The 19576-nt window shown below is 47.8% G+C and overlaps 1 protein-coding gene across 1 annotated transcript in view; it reads left to right on the forward strand.

The window, feature by feature from the left end:
• Positions 1 to 19576, forward strand: part of LOC138761855 (WD repeat-containing protein 97-like) — a 160520-nt gene that overhangs the window by 95988 nt on the left and 44956 nt on the right. Inside the window, exons 13-15 of the mRNA XM_069934771.1 lie at positions 12250 to 12322; positions 12809 to 12964; positions 14441 to 14584. Of these exons, the coding sequence (XP_069790872.1) occupies positions 12250 to 12322; positions 12809 to 12964; positions 14441 to 14584 (373 nt within the window). The remainder of the gene's footprint in view (positions 1 to 12249; positions 12323 to 12808; positions 12965 to 14440; positions 14585 to 19576) is intronic.

A 19576-nucleotide genomic window follows, 5' to 3' on the forward strand; every position in this document is an offset into this window, starting at 1 on the left:
GTCTGCAAATTTGGAGATATTACATCCAATCCCCTCATCCAGATCATTAATGTAAATTGTGAACAGCTGGGGTCCCAGTACAGATCCCTGTGGCACCCCACTGGTCACCGCCTGCCACTCAGAAAACGAGCCATTTATCCCAACTCTCTGTCTTCTACCTGCCAGCCAGTTCTCAATCCACATCAATACTTTGCCCCCAATCCCATGAGCCTTGATTTTGTAATCCAGTCATTTATGCGGGACCTTATCGAAGGCCTTTTGGAGGTCCAGGTGCACCACATCCACTGGCTCTCCCCCATCTATTTTACCTGTCACCATCTCAAAGAATTCCAATAGATTTGTCAAGCACGATTTACCTTTTGTAAATCCATGTTGACTCCATCCGATCCCTTCTCTGCTAGTCATATGCTCCGCTATTACATCCTTAATAATGGATTCCATCATTTTGCCCACTACTGATGTAAGGCTCACCGGCCGATAATTCCCCGCTTTTTCTCTACCCCCCTTTTAAAATAGTGGGGTAACATTAGCTACCCTCCAATCCATGGGTACTGATCCTGCATCTATCGAGTTCTGGAAAATAATTCTTAAAGCATCTGCTATCTGAATGGCCACTTCCTTGAGTACCCTAGGATGTAGATTATCAGGACCTTGGGATTTATCTGCCTTCAATCCCATCAATTTCCCCAAGACCATGTCCTTAGAGATACTGATTTCTTTCAGTTCCTCCCTTGCATTAGTCTCTATGTTTCCCAACATCCTTGGGAGGTTATTTAACATAACATAACATAACAATTACAGCACGGAAACAGGCCATTAGGCCCTTCTAGTCCGCACCGAACCAAACACCCCTTTCTAATCCCACCTCCCTGCACAATGCCCATAACCCTCCATCTTCTTCTCATCCATATACCTGTCCAACCTTTTCTTAAATAATACAATTGACTCCGCCGCCACTATTTCTCCCGGAAGATCATTCCACACAGCTACCACTCTCTGAGTAAAGAAGTTCCCCCTCATGTTACCTCTAAACCTCTGCCCCTTAATTCTTAACTCATGTCCTCTTGTTTTAAACTTTCCTCCTCTTAACGGAAATAGTCTATCCACATCCATTCTGTCTATCCCTTTCATAATCTTAAATACTTCTATCAAATCCCCTCTCAACCTTCTACGCTCCAAAGAATAAAGACCCAATCTGTCCAATCTCTCCCCATACTCCAGATGCTTAAACCCAGGCAACATTCTGGTCAACCTTCTCTGCACTCTCTCCACTCTGTTTATATCCTTCCTATAATTAGGCGACCAGAACTGCACACAGAACTCCAAATTAGGCCGCACCAACGTCTTATACAATCTCAACATCACCTCCCAACTCCTATATTCCATGCAATGATTGATAAAGGCCAGCATACTAAAAGCCTTCTTCACCACCCTATTCACGTGAGTTTCTTCCTTCAGGGAACGATGTACCGTCACTCCTAAATCTTTCTGCTCTTCTGTATTCCTCAATGCTCTCCCATTTACCACATATGTCCTGTTCTGATTCTTCTTACCAAAATGAAGCACCTCACACTTATCAGCATTAAATTCCATCTGCCATTTTTCAGCCCACTTTTCTAAGCAGCCCAAATCCCTCTGCAATCCTTGAAAACCTTCTTCATTATCCACTATTCCACCTATCTTAGTATCGTCTGCATATTTAGTAATCCAATTCACCACCCCATCATCTAGATCATTAATGTATATAACGAACAACAATGGGCCCAATACAGATCCTTGAGGCACACCATTGGTCACCGGCCTCCAACCTGACAGACAATTATCCACTACCACTCTCTGGCCTCTCCCTTTCAGCCAATGTTCAATCCATTTGACTATCTCAAAATTTATACCTAAAGACTGCACCTTCCTAACTAACCTTCCATGTGGTACCTTATCGAAGGCCTTACTGAAGTCCATATAGACAACATCCACTGCGCTACCCTCATCCACATTCCTAGTCACCTCTTCAAAAAATTCAATCAGATTGGTCAAACATGACCTTCCTCCCACAAATCCATGTTGAGTGCTCCTGATCAGACCCTGTCTATCCAGATGTTTATAAGTACTATCTCTAAGAATTTTCTCCATTAATTTACCTACCACAGACGTCAAACTTACAGGCCGATAGTTGCCAGGCTTCCTCCTTGAACCCTTTTTAAATAACGGAACCACATGCGCAATGCGCCAATCCTCTGGCACTATCCCCATATCTAATGACATTTGAAAAATTACCGCCAGAGCCTCTGCTATTTCCTCCTTCACTTCTCTCAATGTCCTGGGGAAGATCCCGTCTGGTCCCGGAGACTTATCCACCTTTATATTCTTCAAAAGCCTTAAAACTACACCTTTTGTAATCTCTATATTCCCCATATTTACCCAATTTGCTTTTTTTATCCCACATCTCCCAATATCCTTCTCCTTAGTGAATACCGAAGAAAAGAAACTGTTCAATATCTCCCCCATTTCTCTAGGTTCCACACACAGTTTTCCGCTCTGATCTTCTAAGGGACCAATTTTGTCTCTAGCTTTCCTCTTACCATTAACATATTTGTAGAACTCTTTTGGATTAGTTTTCACCCTGCTTGCCATAGTTTTCTCGTACCTTCTTTTAGCTTTCCTAATTCCTCTCTTAAGATTCCTCTTACATTCAATGTATCTTTCAAACATCTCCTTAACTCCATGCTTCTTATATCTAATGTACGCCTCCCTTTTTCTTCGAACCAAGTTTCCAATATTCCTTGAAAACCACGGCTCTCTCAAACCTTTTGCCCCTCCTTTTAACCTAACAGGAACATAAAGCTTTTGCACTCTCAAAATCTGATCTTTAAAAGACTTCCATCTCTCTACTACATCCTGCCCATAAAACAAATTGTCCCAATGCACACCCTGCAAGTCCTTTCGCATCTCCTCAAATCTAGCTTTTCCCCAATCAAAAACCTCAATCCTTGGCCCTGATTTCTCTCTTTCCATAATGACATTGAAGCTGATGGCATTATGATCACTGGACCCGAAGTGCTCGCCAACACTAACCTCCGTCACTTGACCCATCCCATTTGCCAACAGTAGATCTAACACTGCTCCTTCTCTGGTCGGCACCTCTACATATTGTTGTAAAAAACTATCTTGCACACATTTCACAAACTCTAACCCATCCATTCCTTTCACAGAATGTGTTTCCCAATCTATATGTGGAAAATTAAAATCTCCCATAATTACAACCCTGTGCTTATCACAAATATCTACTATCTCCCTACAGATTTGCTCCTCTAGGTCTCGGTCCCCTCCGGGTGGTCTATAATACACCCCTACAAGTGTAACCTCTCCTTTCCTACTCCTCAGTTCCACCCAAATAGCCTCCGTGGATGTGCCCTCTAATCTATCCTTCCAAGGCACCGCTGTAATATTTTCCCTGACAAGCAATGCAACCCCACCTCCTCTTGCCCCTCCGACTCTATCACACCTAAAACAACGAAACCCAGGGATATTCAGTTGCCAATCACATCCCTCCTGCAACCATGTCTCACTAATCGCTACCACATCATACTTCCAAGTATCAATCCACACCTTCAGCTCATCCACCTTTTTTACAATACTCCTGGCATTAAAATATATGAATTTCAGGGATTTCCCATTTTTTAATCCCTGTTTTCCCTCATCTTTAAGAACATTATTTACTTTTCCTGCCAATTGCCCTTCATCTTGTTCCAGAGCATTTCCCTTCTCTATCACCTGCCCATCCATATTCAAATACTTACTACAAACTTTCTTTGTTTGCATTCTAACCTTCTCCTTACTGCTCTGTACTATTTTGTTCCCTCCCCCCAACCATTCTAGTTTAAAGGATCCTGAGTAGCCCTAGCAAATACCTCTGCCAGGATTCTGGTCCCCCTGGGATTTAAGTGTAACCCGTCCTTACTGTACAGGTCACATCTCCCCCAAAAAAGGTCCCAGTTATCCAGAAACTTAAAACCCTGCCCCTTACTCCACCCCTTCAGCCACGTGTTAATCCTCCACCTCATTCTATTTCTATTCACACTGTCACGTGGCACAGGGAGTAATCCAGAGATACCCCCTTTGCGGTCCTTCTTTTTAACTCCCTACCTAACTGCCTGTACTCACTTTTTAGGACCTCTTCTCTAATTCTCCCTATGTCATTGGTCCCTACATGTACCACGACCTCTGGCTCCTGTCCCTCCCACTTTAGGATATCCGGGACACGAGCAGCAACATCCTGGACCCTGGCACCAGGGAGGCAAACCACCATCCGGTTCTCCTTGCTGCGTCCGCAGAATCCCCTATCCGTCCTCTTAACTGTGGAGTCTCCTACCACTATTGCCCTCCTCTTCCTTTCGCTCCCTTTCTGAGCTACAGGGGCCGACCTCGTGCCGGAAGCACAGCCACTGTCACTCCCCCCAACCTTGATGTCCCCCTCAACAGTGCTCAAAGAGGCGTACTTATTGCTGAGGGTTACATTCACAGGGCTCCTCTCTGGCACCTTACGTTCTTTTGTCCCTCTCCTAACAGTTACCCACCTTTCATCCTCTCTTGTGAAAACCGAACTAAAGTAAGAATTTAATTGGTCTGCCATTTCCTTATTCCCCATTATATATTCCCCTGATTCCGACTGCAAAGGACCTACTCTGGATTTCACCAATCTTTTCCTCTTGACATATTTATAAAAGCTTTTGCAGTCGGTTTTTATACTTGCCGCAAGCTTACTTTCGTAATTTATTTTTGCTCTCTTGATTAATCCCTTTGTCCTCCTTTGGTGCATCTTGAACTGCTCCCAGTCTTCGGTTGCGGTACTTTTTTTGGCCAATTGATATGCTCTCTCTTTGGACCTAATGCTGTCTCTAATTTCCCTTGTTATCCACGGTTGAGTCTCTGTGTAGTGAGGCAGACCTGTCACGGCATGTGGATCCTGTGGTGGTAGTCCTGAAAACGATGGCGGTAAATGTGCGGAAGGATCACAAGAAGATTGGCTAATTATTTAAACGATGGAAGATTGCAGCATGTCATTGTGCAGAGGGATCTGGGAAAGCTTGTGCCTGAATCACAAAAGGGTGGTTTGCAGGTGCAACAGGTTGTCAAGAAGGCAAATGGGACATTGGTGTTCTTTGCTGGAGGGATTGAATTTAAGAGCTGTAAGGTACTGGTGAGGCCGCACCTGGAGTTCTGCATGCAGGTATGGTCTCCTAATTTTAGGAAGGATGTGCTGGCTTTGGAGGTCGGGTGGAGGTGGTTCACCAGGTTGATTCTGGAGTTGAGGGGGTTAGCCTGTGAGGAGAAATTGAGTCATTTGGAATTGTACTCGCTGGAATTGAGATGAATGAGAGGCGATCTTGGAGAAGAATGTATGATTATGAAAGGGCTGGATCAGATCAAAGCAGTGAGGTTGTTTCCACTGGGAGGTGAGACTAGAACGAAGGGATGGAGGGACAGGATTTGGGGGGAAGAGATTTCGGAAGGAGGTGAAGAGGAACACTTCTCCCAGAGAGTAGTGAATCAGGGATTGGTGCTGGGACCATTGTGGTTTGTCATCTATATCAACGATCTGGATGATAATGTGGTGAATTGGATCAGCAGGTTTGTAGATTGGAGGCAATGTGGACAGCACGAAAGACTTTCAAATCTTGCAGAGGAATTTGGGCAAACTGGAAAAATGGGATAGTAAATGGTAGATGGAATGTAATGTAGACAAGTGTGAGATGTTGCATTTTGGAAGGATTAACCAAGGTAGGACATACACAGGGCACTGGGGAGTGTGGTAGAACAGAGGGATCTGGGAATACAGATACAGAATTCCCTGAAAGTGGGGTCACAGGTGGACAGGGTTGTGAAGAGAACTTTTGGCATATTGGCCTTCATAAATCAAAGTATTGAGTCCAGGAGTTGGGATGTTATGATAAAGTTGTATACGACATTGGTGAGGCCAAGTTTGGAGTATTGTGTGCAGTTTTGGTCACCAAACTTGCAGGAAAGATATCAGTAAGATAGAAGGAGGGCAGAGAAGATTTACTAGGATGTTGCCCGGACTTCAGAAACTGAGTTACAGGGAAAGATTAAACAGGTTAAGACTTTATTCCTTGGAGCAGAGAAGAACGAGGGTAGATTTGATAGAGGTTTACAAAATTATGAGGAGTATAGACAGAATTGAGAGCAGGCTCCACCTGGATTAAGAGAGATAAATATGAGAGGACATGGCTTTAGGGTGAAAGGGGAAAAGTTTAGGGGGAACTGCTTCACTCAGAGAGTTGTGGGAGTGTGGAACGAGCTGCCAGCTGATGTAGTAAATGCGGGCTCATTCTTAAATTGGACTTCGACATGAATGGGAAAGCTTTGGAGGGTTATGGAATGGGTGCAGGTCAGCGCAACTAGCGGAATGATGTTTTGGCACAGATTAGAAGGGTTGAATGACCTGTTTTCTGTAGTGTTCTCTGGTTCTAAGATTGTTAGATAGACATTTGCTTCGTAGAGGAATTAAGGCTCATGGGGAAAAGATGAGTAGGTCCCTGGACAGACTACAAGAGGTAGGAGCAAAGTCAGACATTTGGCCCATGGAGTTTTCTCCACCATTTAAATTATGGCTGATGTTATTTTCCTTTCAACTCCATTCTCCTGCCTTCTCCCCATAACCTTTGACGCCCTGACTTATCAAGAACCTATCAAACTCTGCCATATATACTCAATGACTTGGCCTCCACACCCTTCCATGGCAACGAACTCCAAAGATTTTCCACCCTCCTGCTGAAAAAAATTCTCCTCATCTCTGCTTTAAAGGGCATCCTTTTATTTTAAGGCCGTGTCCTCTGGTCCCTGACACTCCCAGTATAAAACTCCGCAGTTCTATAAAACTCTGGTTGGACCACGCTTGGAATATTGTGTTCAATTCTGGTGACGTCATTGCAGGAGGGATGAGGAGGCTATGGAAAGGGTGCAGCAGAGATTGACCAGGATGTTATCTGGATGAGGCCAGGTTGGCAGAGCTGGGGCTTTTCTCTGTGGAGCAAAGAAGAGGAGACTTAATAGGTCTATTAGATTACAAGAGATCAAGATTGGGTGGACAGCCAGCATCCTTTTCCTGGGGGCAACAGTAGCAAATGCCAGAGGACATCTGTACAAGATGAGGGGAGGGAAGTTTAGGGGAGACATCAGGGGTAAGATTTTTACACAGAGAGATGTGGGGGCCTGGAATGCCTCGCCAGGGATGGTGGTGGAGGCTGGAACATTAGGGGCTTTAAAAGACTCTTAGACAAGCCAATAGATGGAAGAAAAGTATGAAGAAAGGTAGATTCAGTCTGCTGAGTAGGTTTATGGAGGTAGGCACAACATCATGGGCTGAAAGGCCTGTACTGTGCTGTAATGGTCAATGTATGTTTTACGTACTGGAAACATCTTTTCCATATGCACTCTGTCCATCCCTTTCCAACCATGATCTTATCAAATGGTGGAGCAGGCTCAATGGGCTTCCCTGCTCTCGTCCAGATTGGAAGAAATGTTCACCCCATCCCTGACTTGTAGTAGAAGGCTTTGCGGAGTCAGGAGGTGAGCCTCTCACCACATCAAGCACCGCCCCCGCCAAGTGCTGGGGCCACACTTTTCACCAGCTTCAACCTCTGCTCAGCGTGGTCTCTCCCCAACTTGCTGCATACAGCTCTGGTTTCCTTCCCCCCCCCCCCCCCCCCATGAGAAAGGACATGGAGGCTTTGGAAAGGGGGCAGAAACTATTCACTGGGATGTTTGCTGGTTTAGAGAGGATGAGTTATGGGGAGGGATTGGACATACTTGCTTTCACTGGAGTGTCGGAAGCTAAGGGTAGACCTGAGAGCGGTTTATAAAATTATGAGGAGTGTTGCCAGGGTGGACAGTTGGATTCTTTTTTCCAGGGAAATGTGTGGGGCCATTTTTTTCCAGCCTGAGAATGATGGATGTCTGGAATGGGTGCTGGGAGTTATGGGTGCCTGGAATGGGAGTTGGGAATGATGGGTGCTGGGAATGATGGGTGCTGGGAATGATGGGTGCCTGGAATGGGTGCTGGGAAAGCATTGGAAACAGATACAATAGTACTGTTTAGGAAGCTTCTTGAAGGACACATGAATATTCAGGGTTGGAGGGGGATGATTGATGTGCAGGCAGTAGTTTTGGATTACTTGGCACATCATGTTCAGCACAGGGATGCGGGCCGAAAGATCTGTTCCTGTACTATGCTGTTTGATGTTCTATATTCATTTTATAGAGTTTAACAATATAGAAACAGGTCCTTTGACCCATTCTTATCCAGGCTACCTGAGAAAGTGGTCTTTTGTGTCCACATTCCTGTCTGAGTGCCTTTTAAATGGAGTTGTTGTCCCTGCCTCGACCACTTCCCCTGCAGCTTGTTTCAGGCACCGAACTCCCGCTGGGGGAAGAAAGTGCCCCTCAGGATCCTTTCAAATCTCCTTTGCTGGGTAAAAGATTGTAACCATCTATTTTATCATTTACCCTTATGATTTGGTAAACCTTGATAATGTCCCCCCCCGCCTCAGACTCTGACACTCCAGGGAGAAGACACCCAGCCAATCCATTCTCATAATTCCAAGCCTCCGGACCCAACAACATTTTGCAATTCTGCATTCTCTCTCATATCCTTTCTATAACATTGTACCTATATCTGTTCACAATCCACCGAGTCATCAGATGAAAACGTACTTGTCATAACTTGCTAATTTGCAATGACACCGAAGTGTCTGTCCTTGTAGAGAGTGAAGATGGTTGACAAACGTTGCAGCAGGATCTTGATCAGTTGGGCAGAGGAAAGGGTGACAGAATTTAATGAGGTGTTGCATTTTGGGAGGTCTAATGTGGGTAGAATCTGCACCGAGAATAGTAGGGATCTGGGGGAGTGTTGTAGGGCAGAGGGATTTGGAGGAGGGTTGTAGAGCTGGGGAATCTGGGGGAGTGTTGTTGAGCAGAGGAATCTGGGGGAGTGTTGTAGGGCAGAGGGATCTGGGGGAGTGTTGTAGGGCAGAGGGATCTGGGGGAGTGTTGTAGGGCAGAGGGATTTGGAGGAGAGTTGTAGAGCTGGGTAATCTGGGGGAGTGTTGTAGACCAGAGGGATCTGGGTGAGTGTTGTAGGGCAGAGGGATCTAGGGGAGTGTGGTAGACCAGAGGGATCTGGGGGAGTGTTGTAGACCAGAGGGATCTGGGTGAGTGTTGTAGGGCAGAGGGATCTGGGTGAGTGTTGTAGACCAGAGGGATCTGGGTGAGTGTTGTAGGGCAGAGGGATCTAGGGGAGTGTGGTAGACCAGAGGGATCTGGGGGAGTGTTGTAGACCAGAGGGATCTGGGGGAGTGTTGTAGGGCAGAGGGATCTAGGGGAGTGTGGTAGACCAGAGGGATCTGGGGGAGTGTGTTAGACCAGAGGGATCTGGGGGAGTGTTGTAGACCAGAGGGATCTGGGTGAGTGTTGTAGGGCAGAGGGATCTGGGTGAGTGTTGTAGACCAGAGGGATCTAGGGGAGTGTTGTAGGGCAGAGGGATCTAGGGGAGTGTGGTAGACCAGAGGGATCTGGGGGAGTGTTGTAGACCAGAGGGATCTGGGGGAGTGTTGTAGACCAGAGGGATCTGGGGGAGTGTTGTAGGGCAGAGGGATCTAGGGGAGTGTGGTAGACCAGAGGGATCTGGGTGAGTGTTGTAGACCAGAGGGATTTGGAGGAGGGTTGTAGAGCTGGGGAATCTGGGGGAGTGTTGTTGAGCAGAGGAATCTGGGGGAGTGTTGTAGGGCAGAGGGATCTGGGGGAGTGTTGTAGGGCAGAGGGATCTGGGGGAGTGTTGTAGGGCAGAGGGATTTGGAGGAGAGTTGTAGAGCTGGGTAATCTGGGGGAGTGTTGTAGACCAGAGGGATCTGGGTGAGTGTTGTAGGGCTGAGGGATCTAGGGGAGTGTGGTAGACCAGAGGGATCTGGGGGAGTGTTGTAGACCAGAGGGATCTGGGGGAGTGTTGTAGGGCAGAGGGATTTGGAGGAGGGTTGTAGAGCTGGGGAATCTGGGGGAGTGTTGTTGAGCAGAGGAATCTGGGGGAGTGTTGTTGAGCAGAGGAATCTGGGGGAGTGTTGTAGAGCCGAGGGATCTGGGGGAGTGTTGTAGAGCTGGGAAATCTGGGGGAGTGTTGTTGAGCAGAGGAATCTGGGGGAGTGTTGTTGAACAGAGGAATCTGGGGGAGTGTTGTAGAGCCGAGGGAACTGGGGGAGTGTTGTAGAGCTGGGGAATCTGGGGGAGTGTTGTAGAGCTGGGGAATCTGGGGAGTGTTGTTGAGCAGAGGAATCTGGGAGAGTGTTGTTGAGCAGAGGAATCTGGGGGAGTGTTGTAGAGCCGAGGGATCTGGGGGAGTGTTGTAGAGCTGGGGAATCTGGGGAGTGTGTAGAGCAGAGGGATCTGAGGGAGTTTTGTAGGGCAGAGGGATCTGGGGGAGTGTTGTAGGGCAGAGGGATTTGGAGGAGTGTTGTAGAGCTGGGGAATCTGGGGGAGTGTTGTTGAGCAGAGGAACCTGGGGGAGTGTTGTAGAGCAGAGGGATCTGGGGGAGTGTTGTAGAGCCGAGGGATCTGGGGGAGTGTTGTAGAGCTGGGGAATCTGTTGGAGTGTTGTAGAGCTGTGGAATCTGGGGAGTGTGTAGAGCAGAGGGATCTGGGGGAGTGTTGTAGGGCAGAGGGATCTGGGGGAGTGTTGTAGGGCAGAGGGATCTGGGGGAATGTTGTAGAGCTGAGGGATCTGAGGGAGTTTTGTAGGGCAGAGGGATCTGGGGGAGTGTTGTAGGGCAGAGGGAACTGGGGGAGTGTTGTAGGGCAGAGGGATCTGGGGGAGTGTTGAAGAGCCAAGGGATCTGGGTAATCTGGGGGAGGGTTGTAAAGCAGCGGGATCTGGGGGAGTGTTGTAGGATAGAAGGATCTGGGGGAGTGTTGTAGGGCAGAGGGATCTGGGGGAATGTTGTAGACCAGAGGAATCTGGGGGAGTGTTGTAGGGCAGAGGGATTTGGAGGAGGGTTGTAGAGCTGGGGAATCTGGGGGAGTGTTGTAGAGCTGGGGAATCTGGGGGAGTGTTGTAGAGCAGAGGGATCTGGGGGAGTGTTGTAGAGCCGAGGGATCTGGGGGAGTGTTGTGGAGCAGAGGGATCTGGGGGAGTGTTGTAGAGCCGAGGGATCTGGGGGAATGTTGTAGAGCTGGTGAATCTGTTGGAGTGTTGTAGAGCTTGGGAATCTGGGGAGTGTGTAGAGCAGAGGGATCTGGGGGAGTGTTGTAGGGCAGAGGGATCTGGGGGAGTGTTGTAGAGCTGAGGGATCTGAGGGAGTTTTGTAGGGCAGAGGGATCTGGGGGAGTGTTGTAGGGCAGAGGGATCTGGGGGAGTGTTGAAGAGCCAAGGGATCTGGGTAATCTGGGGGAGGGTTTTAAAGCAGCGGGATCTGGGGGAGTGTTGTAGGATAGAGGGATCTGGGGAAGTGTTGTAGAGCAGAGGGATCTGGGGTAGAGTTACAGAGCAGAGGGATCTGGGGGCGTGTTGTAGAGCAGAGTGATCTGGGGAAGAGTTGTAGGGCAGAGGGATCTGGGGGAGTGTTGTAGAGCTGAGGAATCTGGGGGAGTGTGGTAGAGCAGAGGGATCTCGGAGTTCAGGTACATCATACCTTGACAATAGTGTCAGTGTTAGATAAGGAGGTCAAAAAGGCTTTCAGCAGATTGGTCTCCACATTGGGAGGTCATGTCACAGTTGTTCCAAATGTTGATGGGGCCCTTTTTGGAGCCTTGTGTTCAGTTTTGGTCACCGTGTTGCAGGAAGGATGTTGTCAAGCTGGAGAAGACGCAGAGGAGATTTACAAGGATGTTGCCAGGGCTTGGTGGGGGGTGGGAGGGAAGCTGAGCTACAGGGAAAGGTTGAGCAGGCTGGGGCTTTATTCCTTAGAGAACAGGGGGATGAGGGGTGATCTCACAGAGGTGGACAACATCAGGAAAGTAATAGATCAGATGAACGCAGAGAGTCTTTGTCCCAGAGTAGGGGATTTGGTCATCAAAGAACACATTTATGGAACTTTTTTACACAGAGGGAGGTAGGTTTGTGAAACAGCCCGTGAAGGAGGGGGATGAAACAGATGCTACTGCTGCGTTTCCACGGGTACACAGATAGGACGGCCCTCCTAGATGAAGGCGTCATTCCAATTATATTTCATTGCACTTTATTGCCAGACCAGATCACGTCCAGATAACTCCAGAGGAACCAGATGAAGGAAGGATGACCCAGCAGAAGCAACAGAAGGAGGTAAACCTGGGGCACCTCACTCTGGATGTGGGCATGTGCTGGACACATAGACATTGAGGGGATGGAGGCATGACACCACGGTCACCGTGATCGCGATGGGCTGCAGGGCCTGGTCCTGTGCTGCAGAATTTCATCGGGTTGTTCGTGGTCTGGTGGTCTAGTGTGGTGGTCTGTCCGGTTCTTCCCCCTGTTGTGTTTGTTTCACTGGTGGTGCCGCCTGTTGTGTGGGTGGCAGCTGTGGCTTGGGTGGTGCTGCCTTTTCCATGGATGTTGCCGCCTGTTGTACAGGTGGTCCTGTGGCGTGGGTAGTGCCGTCTGTTTCATGGGTGGTGCCACCTGTTGTGTAGTGGGGGCTCCCTGTTGCGTGGGTGGTGCTACGTGTTGGGTGGGCTTCATCGTCTATATGTGTTCCACCTGTTGTATGGTTGTTGCTGTCTGCTGTGTGGGTGCTGGTGTTCCCTGCTGACTGCATTCTCCCTCCTACAGGCCTATGCATTGCTGGAAGCAAGGGAGCGGGAAATCCGCCTGATCCAACAGGGGGAGGTGAAGAGCAGGAAGAAGCCTCCCCACACCAAGGAAATTGCGCAGGAAGGTTTCCGGAGGTACTTGCGGCTCCTCTACGGAGAGACTCCAAGGTTCGAGGTACAGACACCACCTCTGGTCAATTCTCTGTCCTCCCACCACCCCTTCTATTGACCTCAGAGTGTGGAGCTTTGCCTTCCATTTTAGATACTCCTTCCAACACGCAATGCCTCTGTCCCTGTACCAACATCTGTGTGTGACTGTACCTGTGTTTGTATGTGATTATGTCGGTCTGTACCCATGACTGTATGTGGTGGTGTCTGCCTGTACTCAAGTCTTGTGACTGTGTCTGCCTGTACCTATGTCTGTGTGTGACTGTGCACATACCTGTGTTTGTGTGTGACAGTCTCTGCCTGTACCCATGTTTATATGTGACTGTCTGCCTGTACCCACACCTGTGTCACGGTGTCTGTCTGTATCCATGTCTGTGTTTGATTGTACCTGTGTCTGTGTGATAGTGTCTGCCTGTACCCATGTCTGTGTATGAATGTCTCTGTACCCGTGTTTGTGTGTGACCGTCTGTAACCATGTCTGTGCGTGAATGCATCTGTCAGTAACTGTGTCTGTGTGTGACTGTGTCTGCCTTTACCTGTGTCTGTGCGGGACAGTGTTTGCCTTTACTCATGGCTGTATGTGACTGTGTCTACCAGTATCCGTGTCTGTTTGTGACTGCTTGCCTGTACCCATGTCTGTTGTGACTGCCTGCCTGTACTCATGTCTGTATATAACTTTATCTGTACCTGTCTGTGTGACCGTGTCTGCCTGTACCTGTGTCTGTGACTGTTACTGCCTTTACCATATCTGTACATGATTGCCTGTATCTGACTTTGTGTAACTACGTCTGTGTGTGACTGACTGTACCCATGCCTGCCTGTAACACTCAGTCTGTATCAGTGTCTGCATGCGACTGTGTCAGCTGTGCTTGTGTCTGTGTGTGCCTGTGTGTGTGACTGTGTCAGCATGTATGTGTGACTGTGTCTGCCTGTACCTGTGTCTCTGTGTGACTGTTTGCCTGTATACATGTAGGAGGGGCTAGTGGTTGTTTGAGGCTTTGGCCTGACAGGCTTCTGTGAGTAGAGTCTAAGGTTGTACTTCTCACAGATAAGATAATGTCAGGAAAGATGTGTGTATATTGACAAGAATGGGTAATGGAGACTGCAGCAGGGGCAGTGGAATGTTACGATTGCAGCATGTGGGAAATCTTGGAGAGCATCATTGTTCCTGATAACTACACCTGCAAGAGGTCCATTCAGTTGCATTTTCTTACAGACAGAATTAGGGAACTGGAGTTTGATGAACTCAGGATCATTTGGGAGGTTGAGGGGGTGATAGGTCCCCATATTTGTGTGTGTCTGTGAAATGCCTGCATGTGTCGGTGTGATTACAACTGCCTCTGTGTGTGTGTGTCTCTCTGTCTGTATGTCCTTATCCATCCATGTCGAGCCCATCAGGCAGGTGGGGGAGTGAAGCTGATCTGCGGCCCATCCCAGTCATGGCATTCCTTCTTCCCTCTCTCCCTTACGGACACATTGCCAGATTCCTGAGGATGAGAGTGACGGATCTGGGCGGCCACCTCCCGGTCCAGCCCCACCGTACAGTTGTCCACGCATCAGAAAGGGCTTCTTTCCCATCTTGGCCGTTCCCAAGCCTTGGGATGAAGTCACGGACATTGAGAAAGAGGTGAGTGCCTCCAGCAATTGATGTCTCCTTCCCACCACAAGTCAGTGCTTCAGGGGAAAGGCTCATTGAGAGAGAGAGTCACCCTGTGGGTGGACAATTCAGGGAGGATCACCCTGTAGGAGAGGCAGTGAGGAGGATCACCCTGTTGGAGGTGGAGTACTGAGGGGGAGGGTCACACCCCTTACTCACCACGCCTCACTCCCCATCTTTCATTCTCACACCTGTCCCCTTCCCATCCTCGCTACCCCCTCCCTCCTCTCCCTTTCCTACCCCCTCCCTCCCCACACCCCCTCGCTACCCCCCTCCCTCCCCACACCCCCTCGCTACCCCATTCCCTACCGCTCTAACCCCATCCCTACCCCTCACTCCCTACCCACTCACCCCACCCCTGACTCCGCTTCCAACCCCCACCCACTCACCCCCCACCTTTAAATTCTTCTCCCCTCTTCCCTCACAATATCTGGAAGAGAAGGACAAGGTGTCGTGTATCTACATTTGCTAATGACACTAAATTGTGTCTGGAGAGAGATATCGATAGGTTCAGTGAGAGGGCACGGGTCGGGCAGATGGAGGAGAATGTTGGCAAATGGGAGGTTATCCACTTAATGGAAGATCAAATTATTATTTAATCTGGTGCCGTGCAGAAGGACTTGGGAGGGCTTGTGCATGAATTGCAAAAAGTTGGTTTGCAGATGTAGCAGGCAGTCAGGAAGGCAAATGGAATGGAACGTACAACACTACAGCACAGTGCAGGCCCTTCAGCCCACATATTCCTACTATAAATACTAAACCCTCCCTACCCCGTAACCCTCTATTTTTCTTTTATCTGTGTGTCTGTCTAAAAATCCCTTCAATGCCCCTAATGTTCCAGCCTCCACCACCACCCTGGCAAGGCATTCCAGGCATCACAACTCTCTGCATAAAAATCTTACCACTAACGTCTCCCCTAAACTTCCTTCCCTTCACTTTGTCCACATCCTCTGGTGTTTTCTGAACCTACCCTGGGAAGCAGGTGCTGGCTGTCCACCTTGTCTATGCCTCTCAGAATCGTGTAGATCGCTATGAAGTCTCTTCTCGTCCTGCTACTTGTCAAGTCTCCACAGGCACTCTTCAAAGTTTCTGTAAAGTCACCGTGGACGAGAAGTCTCTCTTTCAGCAAAGCTCTGTGAAGTGTTACTGTCTGTTTATGACCTACACCCTAAAGCCCCACAATCTATCTCTTTTAAAAATGTATTAATATAGAAGATAATATACCTTGTAACACTGGAAAGCAAAGCGAAGATATGCACAGAAAATCCAGACAGCTGTACGATACCGGCGACACGAGGTGCATGGGACAAGGATCAAGACTATAACAGGTCACAAGTCACCCTTGTGAATTAAGGACAATTATACCTTCCTTCTAGACAGACTGAACACCTTCTATGCATGGTTCGATGAGAAGAACAGGATGATGCCAAAGAAAGGTTTGTGTCCCCCTGCAGAACGGCCCCCCGCCCCCCACCAAGGTGAGGAGAATCCTATCTAGGGTGAATCCACACAAGGCCTCAGGACCAGACAACGTACCTGGTTGGGTACTGAAGGACAGCGCAGACCAATTGATGGAGGTCTTCACGGAAATCTTCAACACCTCACTGCAGCAGTCCATTGTTCCCGCAGGGTGCAAGACAGCTGCCATCATCCCAGGTTCTAATATTTCTCAATCTCAAAACATGTCTCCTTCCCAGAAAAGTAAGTCTCGATATTTGGAATTGTTCATCCAAATAAATCAAACTTTGTAATTGCAGCTTTAATTTTTTGTTGATAAAAGCAAATAAACATTTTCATGGCTTCGCACTTCATAATGACGAGTAAAACAAAGCAGATTGTAAATGATAACGATTCTCAACTTCAAACAAATATAAACAAATTAAAATGAATAATAATGATAAATTCGAAGAAAAGTTTCTCAAGTGAGCTCACTCTCCTTCCACGGTGATTCCAAGAATGAGAACGAGCTCCTCGTCCGCTTGGATATTGCGACATATGACATAATTGTAACTATGGTAACTACAAAAACAATTATTCGTTAACGGGAAAGTCGTCAAACAATCAGTCATAAACAGAAGGTTATAACCTCGACACTGACCTCCACCATTATGAAATGCTTCGAGCATCTGGTGAGGAAATGCATCAAGGCACATCTCCCAGAGACACTGGATCCATTTCAATTTGCCTGAAGAAGAAACCGTTCCCCAGAAGATGTTATAGCCTCGTCGCCTCACTCCATCCTGGCCCACCTGAAGAATGATGCCTCATACACCAGGCTGCTGTTCATCGACTTTAGCTCAGCATTTAATACGATCATTCTCCAGAGGCTGGTGGAGAAGCTGTCCTTATTGGGACTCAAGGCCCCTCTCTGTAACTGGATTCTGGGCTTCCTAACAGAAAAACCACAGTCTCTCCGGGTCGGTAGCAGAATATCGAGCACCGTCACACTGAGCACTGGTTCACCTCAGGGCTGTGTGTTCAACCTGTTCCTGTTATGCTACAGACCCATGACTGCATCTCTAGATCCAGCTCCAACAGTGTCATCAAGTTTACAGATGACACAACTGTATTTGGCCTCGTCAGCAACAACGATGGGTCTCACTACAGAGAAGAGGTGGAAAATCTCATGAAATGGTGTGAAAGTAACAACCTGAATCTTAACGTGGACAAGATGAAAGAGATGATCGTGGACTTCAGGAGGCCCAGGAACGACCACGCTCCACTATACATCTACATCTTTGTAGTAGAGAGTGGAGAGCACTGAATTCCTTGGGGTTCACTTAACTAATGACCTATCGTGGACGCTCAACACCTTCTCACTTGTCAGGAAGGTGCAACAGTGACTGCACTTCCGAGAAGACTGATGCGGACAAGGCTCCCAACCACCATTGTGTCAGCCTTCCATAGGAGCTCTATCAAGACCATCCTGGCCGGCTGCATCACAGTGTGGTACAGTTGCTGCAGGGAAATGGATTGGAGGTCAAGCTGCAGGATCATAAGGGAGGCAAAGAGGATCACTGGAGTCTCCCTCCCCAACCCCCCCCCCCCCCCATCGATGTGATCTACGGGCATTGTTGTCTGAAGAGGGAGGATCAGAGCCAGCACCACCAGGCTGAGAAACAGTTTCTTCCCATGAACATCTCCCCTGTGGGCAAAGAGGACTGGAAGACCCTAGCTACTGCTCTGGCTATCTCTTCCCTCACTCCCAATAGAAACTTAGGTATATCTTATCTGACTTTGGTGAGTATCAATCTTGATGTTTTTAAGAAGGTCCAACACTTTCTCTTCCTTAATCTCCTCATCGTCCACCACACGGGCCTGTTCTATTTGACATTTTCTCTTTACTGAAGCAAAGTATTCATTTCGGACCTCCCCAACCTCCTCCGTCTCCAGACACATGTTGCGCCCTTTATCCTTTAGCAGCCCCTCCTTCATTCTCTTCATCCTTTTGTTCTCCACATATGCATAGAATGCCTTGGGGTTCTCCTTAATCCTACACGTCAAGGCCTTCTCATGCCCCCTTTGAGCTCTCCTAAGTGCCTTCCTGGCTACCATATACTTCTCATGAGCTCTTCCTGCTTCTTTGCCCAGTCCCAGTGGGACAAACCTATCCTGAGCCCAGCACGTGGTCCCTAAACTTTCTCCACATTAGTTCCATGCTGTCTTCCATGGACATCTGTTTCCAATTTACTCTCGCTAGTTCCTGCCTCATCCCATCGTCATTAGCCCTTCACCAATTAAACATTTTCCCATTTTTCTCTGCTTTTAACCTTATCCATCATTATGCTGAAGCTCAGGGAGTTGTGGTCACTCTCTCCAAAATGCTCCCCCACCGAGAGGACCACCAACCAGACCTCTTGTCATACTGTGTCAGGAATCCTTCTTGGCACACCTGACAAATTCAGCCCCATCCATCCCTCTTGCAGTCAGGAAGTGCCAGTCAACATAAGGGAAGTTGAAATCTCTAATAACAACAACCCTGTAATTTTTACACCATTCCAAAATCTGCCTGCTTATGTCTTGAAGAAGGGCTCAGGCCTGAAATGCTGGTTCTAAGTCTTTACCTCATATGGATGCTGTGAGACCAGCTGAGAATTTCTATGTGTAATACAGAGGTAGGCAAGTTGTTTATGGAGAATACTAGAACTAGGGAACATAGCCTCAAGATTCTGGGTAGTGGATTTCACAAGATCATAATTTAAAGGGACAGAAGTAGGCCAAATCTCCTCTGCAACTCCACCCTGATCTAAACTGTACTTGCATCTCGTTCCAAATTCCAGCCTTTTCCCCATATCCCTTGATACCCTGACATACGTATCAATCTCCCCCTTAAACTCCCTTAATGATCGTGCCTCCACAGCTGTATGTGGCTAAAGAAATTTCTCCTCATCTCTGTTTTAAATGGGTCCCTTCTAATTCTAAGACTGGGCCTTCTTGTCTTGGACCCACCCACCAAGGGAAACATCTTATTCACATTTTCTATGTCCAATCCTTTCAGCATTCACAATGTTTCCATGAGATCCCCTCTCCTTCTTCCATACTCCAATGAGTATAGTCCAAGAGCCACTAAACGTTCCTCATATGTTAGCCCCTGCATTCCAGGAATCATCCTGGTAAATCTTCTCTGGACTCTCTCCCAACATCATTACATTCTTTCTAAGGGGCCAAAAACTGCACACATTTCTCCAAATGAGGTCTCACCAGTGCCCCATACTCTTTACTCTTGTACATTATTCCCCTTGAAATGAATGTCAACATAGCATTCGTTTTCTTTACCACTGATCCAACCTGGTGGTTAACCTTTAGGTTATCCTGCATGAGGACCCCCAAGTCCCTTTGTACTTCTGAATTTTGAACTTTCTCCCCATCCAAATAATCTGCCTGTTTATTTTCCCTTCCAAAGTGTACAACCGTACATTTCTCAACATTGGATCTCATCTGCCATTCCTTTCCCCACTCTTC

This window comes from Narcine bancroftii, chromosome 1 (genome assembly GCF_036971445.1).
Source record: "Narcine bancroftii isolate sNarBan1 chromosome 1, sNarBan1.hap1, whole genome shotgun sequence".
Classification (NCBI taxonomy): domain Eukaryota; kingdom Metazoa; phylum Chordata; class Chondrichthyes; order Torpediniformes; family Narcinidae; genus Narcine; species Narcine bancroftii.